The sequence below is a fragment of the Cygnus atratus genome, chromosome Z (assembly GCF_013377495.2).
Source record: "Cygnus atratus isolate AKBS03 ecotype Queensland, Australia chromosome Z, CAtr_DNAZoo_HiC_assembly, whole genome shotgun sequence".
NCBI classification, from domain to species: Eukaryota; Metazoa; Chordata; class Aves; order Anseriformes; family Anatidae; genus Cygnus; species Cygnus atratus.
Genome location: NC_066396.1, coordinates 50,848,453 through 50,861,771, shown reverse-complemented (window position 1 = coordinate 50,861,771; position 13,319 = coordinate 50,848,453). Strand labels below are relative to the sequence as shown.

The window sequence follows — 13,319 nt, the reverse complement described above, 5'->3', positions numbered from 1 at the left end:
CAAAGCCCCAAACTGACAGCTTGCCCTTGTTTCGGCGGAGGCTTCGTGATGGCTATGTAAAAGCGGACAGGGCTCACTCACTGAGCTCTGGGGGATGTGCCCTGAGTACTGACCTCTACCAGTGGCCTGGGTTTGCGCTCCACTGCAAACCTGAAGTGGCAGAGCTCACAGTAGCTGGTGTTTGAGGACGACAGCCAGTGCTCCAGGCAGCTGCGGTGGATAGTCCCCAGGGTCCCCGTGCACTCGCAGGGGGAGAGCAGGTCTTCCTGGCTGCTGCCCTCGTGGCAGATCCTGCACATTGGCCGGTCATTGAAGGGGCTGCTGGAGGAGAAGGGAGAAGCCGCCGGTCAGCACGCAGGGCCGTGATCTGGAGTGTCCCTCTTCCTGCGTGCGTCACTAACTCACAACGCAGGAAACTTCTGTGGCATGTGTGCTGTGCTCTGTAGTCAGCACAGCAGGCTGCTAGGCTAGAGACCGGAGGCACTTTGATAAGCTCGTTTAAAGCACCTCCTCGGTGGGGCTAAAAACGTAGAGGAGGAAAAAAGGAAAAAAAAACATGCAGAAGCGGGCAGGTGAGTGCAGGGTGCCTGTGTACCGCCGCATTTCTCACCTCCTTGCAACAGCAGAGGAGCTTCAGGAAATCCCAAAACCCATCAGGTAAGTTCCACGGGCCGCCGATGATCCGCAACACCTCCTCAGAGCCAGCCGACCCCAGGCACCACAAGCGGCCAGCACCAAGGGCCTGGGGGGCCGGGGCGGGCGGCACGGCGCCCTGCGACCCCCGAGCAGCGCGCGGACAGCCTCGCACCCCTCTGCGGGACAGCCCCCGACGGCTGCCGGGGGGGAAAGAGGGGGGCGGCGCGGAGCCGCGCCCTGGGGGCGCGCACGAAGGTTGGGAGGGGGGATCGAAAAGTTGCTGCCGGCTCCACCAGCGACCCCGCTCGCCGCCCATGGGGCCGGGGCCGCGCGCCCGCTACCGATCCCCGCACGCCCCCCGCTTTGCGCCCCCCTTACCTGTGCGCGGCGAGGCTCCGCACGGCGGAGGAGAGCAGCAGCTGCCCGTCCTTGGCCGACACCTGCATGACATGCCGCGGGGGGCCGCCGCCGTGGGGCTCGGCGGGGCTCGGCGGGGGGGCGGCGGGCGGGCGGCTGCCGCTGCTGCTCGTCATGGCGGCCCCCACCCGCGGAGGGGGGCGGCGGGCGGGGGCGGCGGGCGGGGGCTCGGCTCCGCTTCGCCCCGAGGGCCCCCGGTGCCAGAAGGCAGCGGGGAGGCCGGGCTGCCCCCGCCCGCCGACCCCTCCCCGAGCGCCGCCGGGGGGCTCCGGGATCCCCCATGCGCTGCTCGCACACGGACGGAGCCGGGCGGTGGGGGCTCGGCTCGGCTCGGGAGGGAGCCCGGAGCAGGCTCGTGTCACGCAGAGCCGCCTCCTACCAGCCTGCGTGCGGACACAACTTGTGCCGGGAGGGAGCTGAGGTGGAAATCTCCGCTCGCCTACGGTGCTCTTCGGGGGCACCAGCTGCGGCACCGGGAGCAACAGGCTGCGTGGCCCCGGGCCCCCTTCCCAGCCCGCAAACACGGATAAACCCTGCCCGAGGGGAACGCGTGGCCGCGGTCACGCGTGAGTGCTGTGCACTGCCACTGCGATGCTCACGTACCCACGGCAGGCGTGCTTCTGTCTGCACCGCGCTTAAACCCCCCCCACCCCCCCCACCCCCGAAAGCCTGGGAGACCACAGCACCAGGAAGACCACCATAGGAAGAAACGTCTTCAAAAACTAAACAGACCGCCCTCTCTAAACAGAGGTGTTTACTTTAAAAGAAATCTCGCAATGCGAGCAAGTGGCGCTGCCCTGGAGGATGCTGAGTGGGTGTCGGTGAGACTTTGGAGCCCCGCAAGGCTGTGATGGGGACGCTAGACCACTTGTACGATTTCACGTGGGGACTTGGATTCTTAAAAGGTGTCTAAAATAGGAAAAGGCCTGGGAATGTGTTCGTTTTGTGGCGTTGCTCTGGCTATTTTCGGACCATGAATACCCCAGAGAGCAAACTGGAGGCTGATGAGCCATCTTACGGTGCATGTAATGTTGAGAGAACAGGGAAGGAAGGAAATCAGACTCTGGCCCTCATTTAAAATGAAAATGAGGCAAATGGCTGATTTCAAAACCATTAAACCATAAAAGATGCAGACTTCATAAGAGCCATGGACTCTCCAAGGAGCACAGAGGGACATGAATATCAGCAACGTTTTCATTTTAAAATCCATGCTGAGACTGTTCAACAAGAATATTCAGCAGCTGAGTAGCTGCTTCATTAATCCTAAAAAGCCCAGGCATCACCATGCTTACAGACCCATGCCACAGCTTTCTATGTCTTTTCTGGATGCTTCACTGACCTCATTAAGTGTAACAGCGGGTTTATCATTGCGTATAAAGTGACCATTCGAGCCTTTACAAACACATCCATCAGCCCCTTGATGAGTTCAAGGGCATTTGCTGAAGCATCAGATGATGCAACTAAATGCAGAGCTTTGGAGCACATGTAATGTCGCCATGTTGCAGCAATGACATTAATTCAAATTTCTGGGTACAGTACTGCATTGATATCCCACTTTGGTAGAGCAAATACATATGACCCCTTTCCAGACAACATTCTTTACAAAAAGTTGGAGTCTATACATTTTTTTCCTCATTTCAGAAGAATGCAATGTTAAATGGTGGGAGCCAGAATATCAAACATTATTTCAGAGGCCAGAAAATTCAGAGAAGAGTGGTTGGTTCTAGCGTGATGGATGCATGTTTGAAGAAATGTGTTGCTGCACCCACTCCTCTTGCACATCTCTCGTCTATCCAAAATCTATTTTAAGACTACCTTACGACTGCAATATTTAGCCCAGATCTTTTCCCTGTTCTAGTTTTTCTGCTTTGCCTTCACTGCCAGTTTTTAATTTCCCCTTCTCACCTCCAGGACATGAGATCTTGTGATGGAAAGTGGCAAAGTCTAGCTGTCTTTTAGAATGGCTCTCCCACTCCAGCACTCTCTTCCAGCCATCACTGATAAACGTACATACAGTTCACAGTGTGCTTCTTCTCTTCATCTTCTTGTGCTATCACTTTGATCAGCTATACAAAAATCTCATTTTCAGGGTTTCTTAATGATCACAAATTAAGAAGTGCTGAGTTAAGACTGAATTTTTTTTTAATGTGTTATATATATACATAAATTTATATATATGTGTGTGTAAAGATACTGCATGCATTTTGTTTGTACCGTAAGTGTGAATTTTAGCAGGAAAAAAAAAAGAAAAAAAAAAAAGCTGTTAATCCTTGAAGCTGTTCTATGTCCTCAGAAATTTCAAATTTCTGGTTTGAAAAAAATCAGTGGATGTTTTCCTGATGGAAGGACATAATGGAAAAGCACTCTACTAGTCACTGACTAAAATATCCTAGCTGTAATTTATTCCATCCACTTTGTTCCATAAGTCCACCGCTTATGGACTAAACATCAGCAAACACTGAAAGTTTCACATATGTTCCTGCTACTTTTACATTCAGTGCTCTGGTTTGCAGATGTGAAAACTGCAAGTCTCAAAATAACAAGTCCACTCCCTTATTTAATTTACATGGTTACAGATGCAAATGGTTGCAGTAGTTTGCAGTTGTTTATGCTATTTCCTAAAAATAATAATAATAATAATAAAAAAAAACCACAACACACACACACAAAAAAAAAAACCAACACCTGCCCCCCTCCCCCCCTAAACCCTGCAGGCAGTATACATACAGTCAGTAAATTAAACCTAACCATCACTGTGAAACAGGGAACTGAGATGCAGTATGCCCAAGCAAATTACCTGAGGTCATGGTGGAGCTGGGTAGAAGACAAAAGTGCAACCTACATCCTTCTCCACGGAATAATTTATAGGATGCGATTCCAGCAGGTGTTCATTATTCCTTAGAGTCTCTCTTCTCTCCTGATCTGCTGGGAGCCACCCCCAGTGCTAAAAGACAGGTCAACATCTTTCTCTCTTGCCCCATTCTGCCTTTCCCACCCTTGCGCCCACCCCCCGCTGCTTTTATAAAAATCATTCCAAACTCCTGCTCTCAAGGGTTGCAGTACTTATTGCGAGATACCTGGGAGTATTTTTCTTCTTGACATTGTGTGAAGAAATGCAAATATGCTGGAGAAGAGGCTCAGCCCCACAAACGAATGCCAGCAAACACTTACAGTCTTTGTTTCCCAGGCAAGCTACTTCTGGGCTTTGTCACCTGCTGATTATTGCAACCAGTGCGCCCCCACTGAGCTCAGCAACTGTTTCTTTATATGCTGTAATGTATTTCCAGCACATCTTCTTTCACATCTTTTTAAAGAGATTTATGACTTCTGTATCACGAGAAACTGTGAGACTCAACAAATGTCGGTGAGTGAGGCACTGCTACTGCTTTTGAATTACGCTCAAATACAAAATGTTGAAAACCAGCATTGCTACTCTGGAAAAGAATTTAAAAAAGAAAACATCTGCACTTACAATAAACACCTACAACTGTAATCCTTGCTGCACTTTAGCCTACTGTGAGCAAACTGACCTCATTTCTTACAGCATTATCACGCTGATGAGTTAAATTATCATAATAGATTTCTTTAAGCGGTGGAGATTTTCTGCTGAAACCATAAGTGGTTTTGATTTGCATGAGGCAAAAAGGTACTGCACTTCAAGCAATAGGATGCAAAAGATAAACAAATATTCACATAGAGCTCTTGAGTGAATTGCTTGCTTTTCCTTTCTGCAGCATCTTTACTAAGAATAACACGTAATGCATCTCTCCTAGTCATACAGCTCTAAACTTGGAAATCCATTCACCTTTCTTGTTCTGCGTTCCCATGAGTCGCCCTGTTAGTTTAAAGACATGCAACCCAAGCGTGCATCAATCAGCTTTGAAAGTTAAAAACACGTGTGAAAAAACACTGCCTTCTTATCTAGAGAAATTTTCCCAAGAAATACTGCATTATTAAAACAATCACAGCCTTTTTTTTTTTTTTTTCTAAATAGCTTTTGGGGATGTATTTCTGTTTCCTATCTATGCACTTTCACACACCAGAGGAACATTTCCCTTTCTACTCTCTCCACACCCCAGTGTTCACTATTAAAATCACAATCCAGTATCAAGGAGAAATGGCAAACTAACTGTGCTAAAGGCCAGGAGTGAAACCAAGGCACATGTTGACTTTGTGTGACTTGGTGGGGCTATATCTCCTATGCGGGCCCATGATCACGCCTCTACTTGCCTGATCAATTCTGCAGGCACAAACCTATGCACTTTGCACAGATCACTGATCTGAGTGCCAGAGGAGGCTGGTACTGGGAGAACAGTGACCTGTGCTCACAGGAAGATCCTGGCTTCAGGACAGGTTACCAGACTTCAACGACAGATGCAATTCCGCATCATATTGCAATCTGGAAAAAAGCTGCAGTTTTTGGAGAAACATCTGCCTTTATTTCTCCTAGCAGTCCTATTAATTACTTAGGAGTGAAAATAGTTGCATTCTGCTATAAAGCATTGTTTCAAAGGCTGACTGTGATGTAGTTATTAGATGGTGTGTGACGATATTGTTCTCCACTGACTTCAAACTTATCAATCAAGTATTACAATATATACATCACTTTGCTTTTGAAATGGAGAATAAGGGCTCATCTTTCCCTCACTGAAGTTTAGGCAAAATTTTTATGCCATCCTGCTTCTTAAGACAGTTCTCTCCCCCCCCCCTCCCCCCCCCCCCTTTTATTTTGTGTGTGTGTATATATATAATTTCTCAGAAAAGGACACATACCTCTTCAAGTTATCCTTATTTTGCATGATCCCTGTAGAGATCCAGCACTGCACAAAAAACCTCTGCTTTAATGAAACTACTGTTACGGTTTTAGTTACAGCAAGATAGAAGTCAAGACTGCCTGGCAAATCTCTGAGAAGCTAAATACTTCAACAAGTTAAGCTAGTTGTGATTAAGCTCCATCCCACTGCAGCTACGTTAAGATGCTCCAGAGATTAAACTAGGCTTTGTAGTGAGTAGTTGACTTGCTCTGCGAGCCCAGATGTGTTGATTGTTTCTCAGATTCACCTTCCCACTGGAAGAAAACACAGAAGAAACAGAATTCTCATCCTCAGAGTACTGTGAAACTTATTTTTTTATTTTATTATTTTAATTTTAATTTTATTATTTTATACTTAAAAATTTTTTACCTATTAAGAAATAATACTGGGGTACCATGAAGGTGGCATGGCCAGAAAGTTTCTAAAATTGCAGGACATGCTGAGGTGCCTGAAACTCTGACTTTAACAACTCTGACAGTCTTATTAGGGAGTATTGTACATAATTTCCAAGGCATTCATGGTTAGAATTGTTTTACATGTACCTTGGCTCTTCCCTCCAAACTCCACCATATAGAGTTGCATGGATGCCCTCCTGGTTTCAACCCCACTGAGGTTTAGTGAGAAAAGAAACAAACTAAGTACCACTCATAGCCCAAGATGCTGCCATCCAACACGTGGATATATCTGTACTTCTTTCAGCCGGCAACCATCAGTTTAGGAACAGAAGACTTGGGAACCTCATGCCATGGGAGATGCCAGAAGGGCTCACACAGCCCAGGCTCCCAACCAGCCCCTCCTGTCCTCTGTGGTGTGCCTTTGGCCATGCCTCCTCTCTCTTCACCTCCCCAAGATCCCAGTCCATCAGCTGCTATTACTTTTTGCTTCTGGACTCGGTTCCAGCCCTGCTGAGTGATCCTGTGTGTACCAGGGTTGTTTTTCCAAGTAATTAAGCCTACACCACTACCAAGACCAGGATATGTAACAGGAAAGGCCTGCTGCCCTATGGCCTCAGTAGATGCATGTGTCATTACAACTGGTACACTTTCCCATGTTTGTTATGAAATAATAATCAAAACAAAGCAAAATACAGGAATTTTCATCAAAAACATCCGAGTCACACAGAAGTTGCACACAAGACTCTTAACTAAGAGTTAAAAGTTAATTTCTACAGCTTGAGATGATGAAGCAACTCCTACAATTGACAGTCATGTTGCTTAGAGGAGGGGAGGACACTCATCTAAACTTTTCACTGCAGTGGTGCAAAACACTCACTGGACTCCAGCTATCACTGTGGATGGCTGGGAGTGCATTACTGCACACAGCAGTTCTGGGACACAATGACAGTGAAATGATGTTGAAGAACAATAATTACAGCCTTCCAACAGCATTCATTTTGTAACAATTGCAATAACAAAAAAAATCCAATGAGCTATGAGAGACAACTGAGAGCGTTGCAAGAGGAAGGTGCAATACTTGTTTACCAGTCAAAGAGGATGGTAAACTTTATGCTCCTTGCAAGATTTCACTTTAAAGCATGCCAACAAATAGTAAGCAGTGCAATACTGAATTTCACTGATACTAGAAAATTTCAGGTTGGCTGTTTCAGCACACAGTTTACTAATTCTTCGTGCCGTAGATAACATTTTCTGCTCAGTTAGTCTGATGGCACGGGGCTCCAGGGCTTCTTAAAAACAGCCATGCAGTAGGCTGCATGTAGAGTGTAATTCTATAAACATGCACATCAAAGAACTGCGTGGTAGTCTCAGGCAGTAGCACAAAGCAATTCAGCATGAATAGTCCTTAAGAGTCTTCTTTAAAAATCATTGCCCACCCATAAATCAATTATTTTTTTTTGTTATGTACTGAACCTTTGACCACTTTTCATGAGAGCAACGGACTAAGTTTTGGGCACCGTGGAACTTAATGAATTGTTTTATATGTCTGTACAGATGCTAACTGAAGTCTTTTGTTTCAATTTTTCTTTTCTCACTAGCTGTCAAAATGGAGGATGTCGCAAGCGCAGGAAATCTCATAACATTTGCTAGCTGAAGCGTTTAAGAAAGCATGATAATATATGACAGAAGTAATCATTTCAGTGGCATTTTAATCTTACATTAATAACAATTTTAAAAAAAAAAAAAAAGGGAAAGCATAGTTTACAACTGATTCGGAAATAACAATGATACCTTCTTTCAAAGTATAGAGAAAGATGCAAATTTTCTTTTCCACTAGCCTTTTCTAGTGATGTCTTTCCTCATACCAGTTGGAATGCAAGACCTGTCTGTCTCATTTTTCCTAGAAGACATTTTGGATTACTAGACAAACAAGAGGAAGCTGTGATTCAGCGTAACTGCTAGGTGTTACAAGCAGATTTTCCAGCCCCAGCCATGCACTTCCCAAGCTGAGCAAGCTGCTTCCAGGCTCCCTGAAGCAATGTGGGTTGCAGAAAACCCGTATTTCCACAGCTGTCCTTTGCTTGAATGCGCCCCCTGTGCTTGCAGAGACTGGTAGAACATAGGCACAAATGGAACAGCCTAATGTGCCTAATTGCACTTTTACTAAGCATAATCCAGGAAATAAACTAGTCTTTCTGTATATGCATTTTTCATTTGTAAATTCCTGGCAACAAGTAGCTGTTGCGAGCCAGACTCCAAAACCACCCACTTAATGGGCACTTGCCAACGGCACGCACCAGCCACACGCAGGAGCCTTGCTGCAGGTTGCCCTCTGCCTACATGGCACTCCCTGCAGCGCTCTTACAGGTTCCCCAGCCCACATGGCCAGGGGATGTGGGGTCAAGCCCAGACACCGTTTGCTAACACACATTCTTTTGGTCAAAGGTTTTCCAAAGAGCTCGGTTCCCTGTAGCGAGATATGTACTGTCTCCTGAAAGCTGGGTGATATGCCTGCCTATGCACAGTACCCAATTTGTCTGGGAAGGAGGACAAGAGTGCAAACAGAAGCGCCAAAATTCATCAGCAGAATTACTACATAGTTATACACCGAAAGCTCACAAGTTAGAGGTCTGGAAGTTCATTTTTCCACTAGAAAGTATATACTAGATTCTCTTTCATTTTCCTAAATTAGGTTACTTCGTACAGTTGTGAAAAGCAGATTTTGAAACCTAACATCAGAGATGCATGTTTACCTCTTGGCCTAAAACCTGCAAGGTGAGGCCTGCACCAGGACATTTCATTTGTCAACAACAAAGGCCAAAGGTCAAAGCATCCCATGTCAGTCCTTTAAAGTCAGAATTCCTCTTTAAAAATGACTCAGTAAATACTTGGTTATGAAGATCAGCGATCTTTTTTTGTGCAATATATATTACTAACACTGCACTTCCTTTAACACGGGAACTGTGAAATGTTCAATTATCCCTCTCTCTGCAAGTACCTAACATTTCATCAGAAAGCTTATCTATTGCAACTTACGACAGCAGCAGTTTTAATTGGATCAGCCAGATTCTCCAGACTCTGTCTGGATTCTCCTCTACAGATACTTCTTTTCTGGTGCTCCTTTTACCAGGGAAAGGATAATCCAAGAGTGCAGGGTGCTCCCTCTACACAGCATACATCATGTTCATGTTTTCAGGTCAAGTGGAAAAAATACTACATCTGCACACTTTGGGACAGTTGAAAAATGTACACAGATTGCACCTACTATGCGCAGAGATTTAAAGCTAGCTGTTTTTCAGCCTTGCAGTGACACTGTGAGACCAAAGTCTCCTTGTTAAATACACAGTCTTGAAGAGAACAAGTCAAATCAGACCTGATCAAAATGTGGTTCCACTTGATGAAAAAGTTACTGCTGACCTCGCCGAGCTTTACGTTGGACTCATAGTTCCTGTTCATCATCTGCAAGCTGAATATTAAGGGAAAATGGTCAAAATTAAACCTTCATGTATGACCAAGTCCGTGTTTTCCCCAGGAAACTTTCAAAAATAGCTCTCACCATTTCCACCACAAGGCTGAAAGGGGGGCTGCTAACATCATACACCTACAGCCCTGTCCCACATATTAACTTCCTAACCACACTTCATTCTCCACTCACAGAGGTAAACATCAGCTGAGCTCAACTGATTTCCCCTGACCGGGTGAGATTATGCTAAAAATGACTTGTGTAAACTGCAAATGATGTACATATTGCTTAACTTCATGCCCAGGTTTTAGTAACAAATTCCTGTTTGTGTGAAGCTTGTGTAAATGAATGTTCTGGCAAACTGGAGCAGTCTGAAACCTGTTTTTTATATGGCTTACAGTGGTTTATTCAGCATAACTCCTGAGCTGTTGATGCTCCATGCAATAGCGTGCAGGATGGAGAACATGGGCAGCGCTGGTTAGCAAAGGTGTTGGGTATTTGAAAACTTCAGTAATATTACAGCCAGAAATGGAGACCAAAACACAAAGTGTTTTTAATTATTAAAGGAGAATACTTAGAGCAATGCGGTCACAGAATTTCTACAGATAGCTTAGCTGTTAATTCTTTTGTTCATTGTTGTTGTTAACTCAATTATGTGCCCATTTTGAGCATATACGATTTGTCAAACTCCAGCTCTTGCAATCATGATTGTATTCAAATATGATCTCATTAAAAATATTGCTTTTAGAGTCCTGACCACTGATGGAAAAAGTTGAACATATGAAAATTAAAAAACATGTTTTGCAAACACTTCCAAGTAAAAAAAATCTAGAAAATTAGAACATTTCTCTTTTTAATAGCTTTACAATTTAATGCTAGACTTTAGTGATACTGTATCAGTCTTCCACTTGCTAACAAAGACTTCATTAGAAGCTCAATTAATATGACTTCTCTTTAAGACTATAGTTTTGAAATAAAGATGATCTTACATTGAATACTACTATTTTGTTGCACTGTAATTTGACTTGAAATCATTCAATTACCTTTATATTCACTTTTTTCCCCAGACTTCATCTGCATAAATATTTAATTTTAACATTTATTTCCTGTATTGAGCACTTCTTTCCTGCCCATCCAATGCATCCAAAAAAATCTTATCATGTAAAGTCTTTCAGGAGTGTTCTATGCAAGACACTTGCATTAGTAAAACCATCATCTGGTATTGCTAATGAAGCTTATGTGCATTAAGTACCATGAATACTTGAGCTGAAGGAAGAGACAGCTTCCACCTCTTCTGCCCTATATGTTGTGTTTGTCAGTACTACAGTGAGACTAAAAACTACTTGGGGTATATTCAAGACTTCCAATATTTTATTCAGTGATGAACCAACTGATGACACTTTGTAAATCCATGAAACTTAGCTTGTTTGTTCCACTTGCCGAGGCGACCGGCTCCGGGGCAGACGCGTGCTGCAGCGGAGCGCGGGATCGGGACAGGCAGGGCTATTTTTCGGGCATCGAGCCTACGTGAGGGAGCCGCCAGGCACCGGCAGCCCTCGTGAGGGAGGCTGACGAGGCGTAGGCGGAGCCAGCAGCGTCAGCGACAGCTCCTCCCCCCGGCCGTTCAAAGGCAGCCCTTAGGGAGCGCGAGCGACCAGGAGCGCGGCGACCAGGGCCGGCAAACAGGGAGTGACGCGGCAGTTAGCGAGGCAGTTAGGGCGGGAAGGGTGGAGCGCTCACACCCGCCCATAGGGACACCTCCTCTAACGGCACTCTCCCGTCAGCTGGGCTGCAATGGTCTCCACCAGGCACGGTGCTTTCTCTAGGAAGTCAGTACACACCCAGACCGACTGCCCGTCCAAACATGCGGCGGTTCAGGTCTCCGGGTGCGGGGAGTGTCTGAGCCTCTTGCTGCCATCGGCGGGAGGCAGAGGGACCGCTTGCGTGAGGTGCGAGCAGGTGGACGACCTGGTCCGCATGGTGGCGGAACTCAAGGAGGAGGTGCAGAGGTTGAGGGATATCAGGGAGTGCGAGCGGGAGATAGACTGGTGGAGTGACTCCCTGCAGGACCGGAGGGAGAGGGACCGGGGTGAGACGCCCCAAAGGGGGGTGGACCCCCTGCCCTGTTGCCATCGGGCAGAGGGAGGGGACCTGCGAGTTGAGGAGGAATGGAGACGGGTCCCCTCTCGACCTCGCAGGAGATGCCCTCCCCTTCCGGCGCTGCCTTCCCAGGTGCCCTTGAACAATAGGTTTGAGGCCCTGGAGCTTGAGAGACCGGTGGGTGAGGACGAGGTAGGAAGCCTGCCCAGGAGGATGCCTGAGGTGAGGAAGTTGACTCCATGCCTCAGGACTGCCTCCACCAAGAAAGAAAGAAGGGTGATTGTTGTGGGCGACTCCCTACTCAGGGGAACGGAGGGCCCTATTTGTCGGCCTGACCCCACACATAGGGAAGTCTGCTGCCTCCCTGGGGCCAGGGTCAGAGACGTTACCAGGAAGCTTCCAAACCTGGTTCGCCCCTCTGACTATTACCCGCTTTTGATAGTCCAGGCTGGCAGTGATGATGTTGAAAAGAGAAGCCTCAAGGCTATCAAACAGGACTATAGGGGGCTGGGACGATTGGTGGAGGGAGCGGGAGTGCAGGTGGTGTTTTCGTCTATCCCTACGGGGGAAGGGAGAGGCACGGAGAGGACATGGAAAGCTCACGTGGTTAATAGGTGGCTCAGAGACTGGTGCCGGCACAGAAATTTTGGGTTTTTTCACCATGGGGAGCTTTACTCGGCACCCGGCCTGATGGCCTCAGATGGGTCCCTATCTCCAAGGGGAAAACGGATCCTAGGCCAGGAGCTGGCGGGGCTCATAGAGAGAGCTTTAAACTAGGCGAGAAGGGGGACGGGGCTCAAACAAGGCTTGTTGGAGCCGTGCCGGGGGAAACAATGGCTAGGCTGGGGAAGAAGGCGATGGCCCAGCTGAAGTGCATCTACACTAATGCACGCAGCATGGGTAACAAACAGGAGGAGCTGGAAGCCATTGTGCAGCAGGAAGGCTACGACTTGGTTGCCATCACGGAGACGTGGTGGGACCGCTCCCATGACTGGAGTGCTGCAATGCCTGGCTATCGGCTCTTCAGGAGGGACAGGCAGCACAGAGGGGGTGGTGGCGTGGCTCTCTACATTAGAGAATCTTTTGATGTTGTGGAACTCCAGGCTGGGAATGATAAGGTTGAATCCCTGTGGGTTAGGATCCGCGGGAAGGCCGGCAAGGCTAGCATCCTGGTCGGGGTCTGTTATAGACCGCCGAACCAGGATGAGGAGACGGATGAGGAGTTTTATAGGCAACTGACAGAAGTTGCAAAATCGTCGGCGCTTGTCCTCGTGGGGGACTTCAACTTCCCGGATATATCCTGGAAACACAACACGGCATGGAGAAAGCAGTCTAGGAGGTTTCTGGAGAGCGTGGGAGATAGCTTCCTGACGCAGCTGGTCAGTGAACCCACCAGGGGTGGTGCCCCGCTAGACCTTCTCTTCACAAACAGAGAAGGACTGGTGGGAGATGTGGTGGTCGGAAACTGTCTTGGACAGAGTGACCACGAAATGG

General features: G+C 47.2%; 1 protein-coding gene across 3 annotated transcripts in view; it reads right to left on the bottom strand.

Annotated features, from left to right (window-relative positions):
* Positions 1–13,319, bottom strand: part of MARCHF3 (membrane associated ring-CH-type finger 3) — a 72,548-nt gene that overhangs the window by 18,958 nt on the left and 40,271 nt on the right. Inside the window, exon 2 of one of the 3 annotated variants that reach the window (XM_035569401.1) lies at positions 114–321. The exons of 1 other annotated variant lie outside the window; for it this stretch is intronic. In XM_035569401.1, coding sequence (XP_035425294.1) covers positions 114–299 — 186 coding nt within the window. In that variant the 5' untranslated portion in view covers positions 300–321. Of the gene's footprint in view, positions 1–113; positions 439–13,319 lie in introns of those variants that run through there. One more of the 3 variants, XM_050716506.1, reaches the window with a different exon arrangement.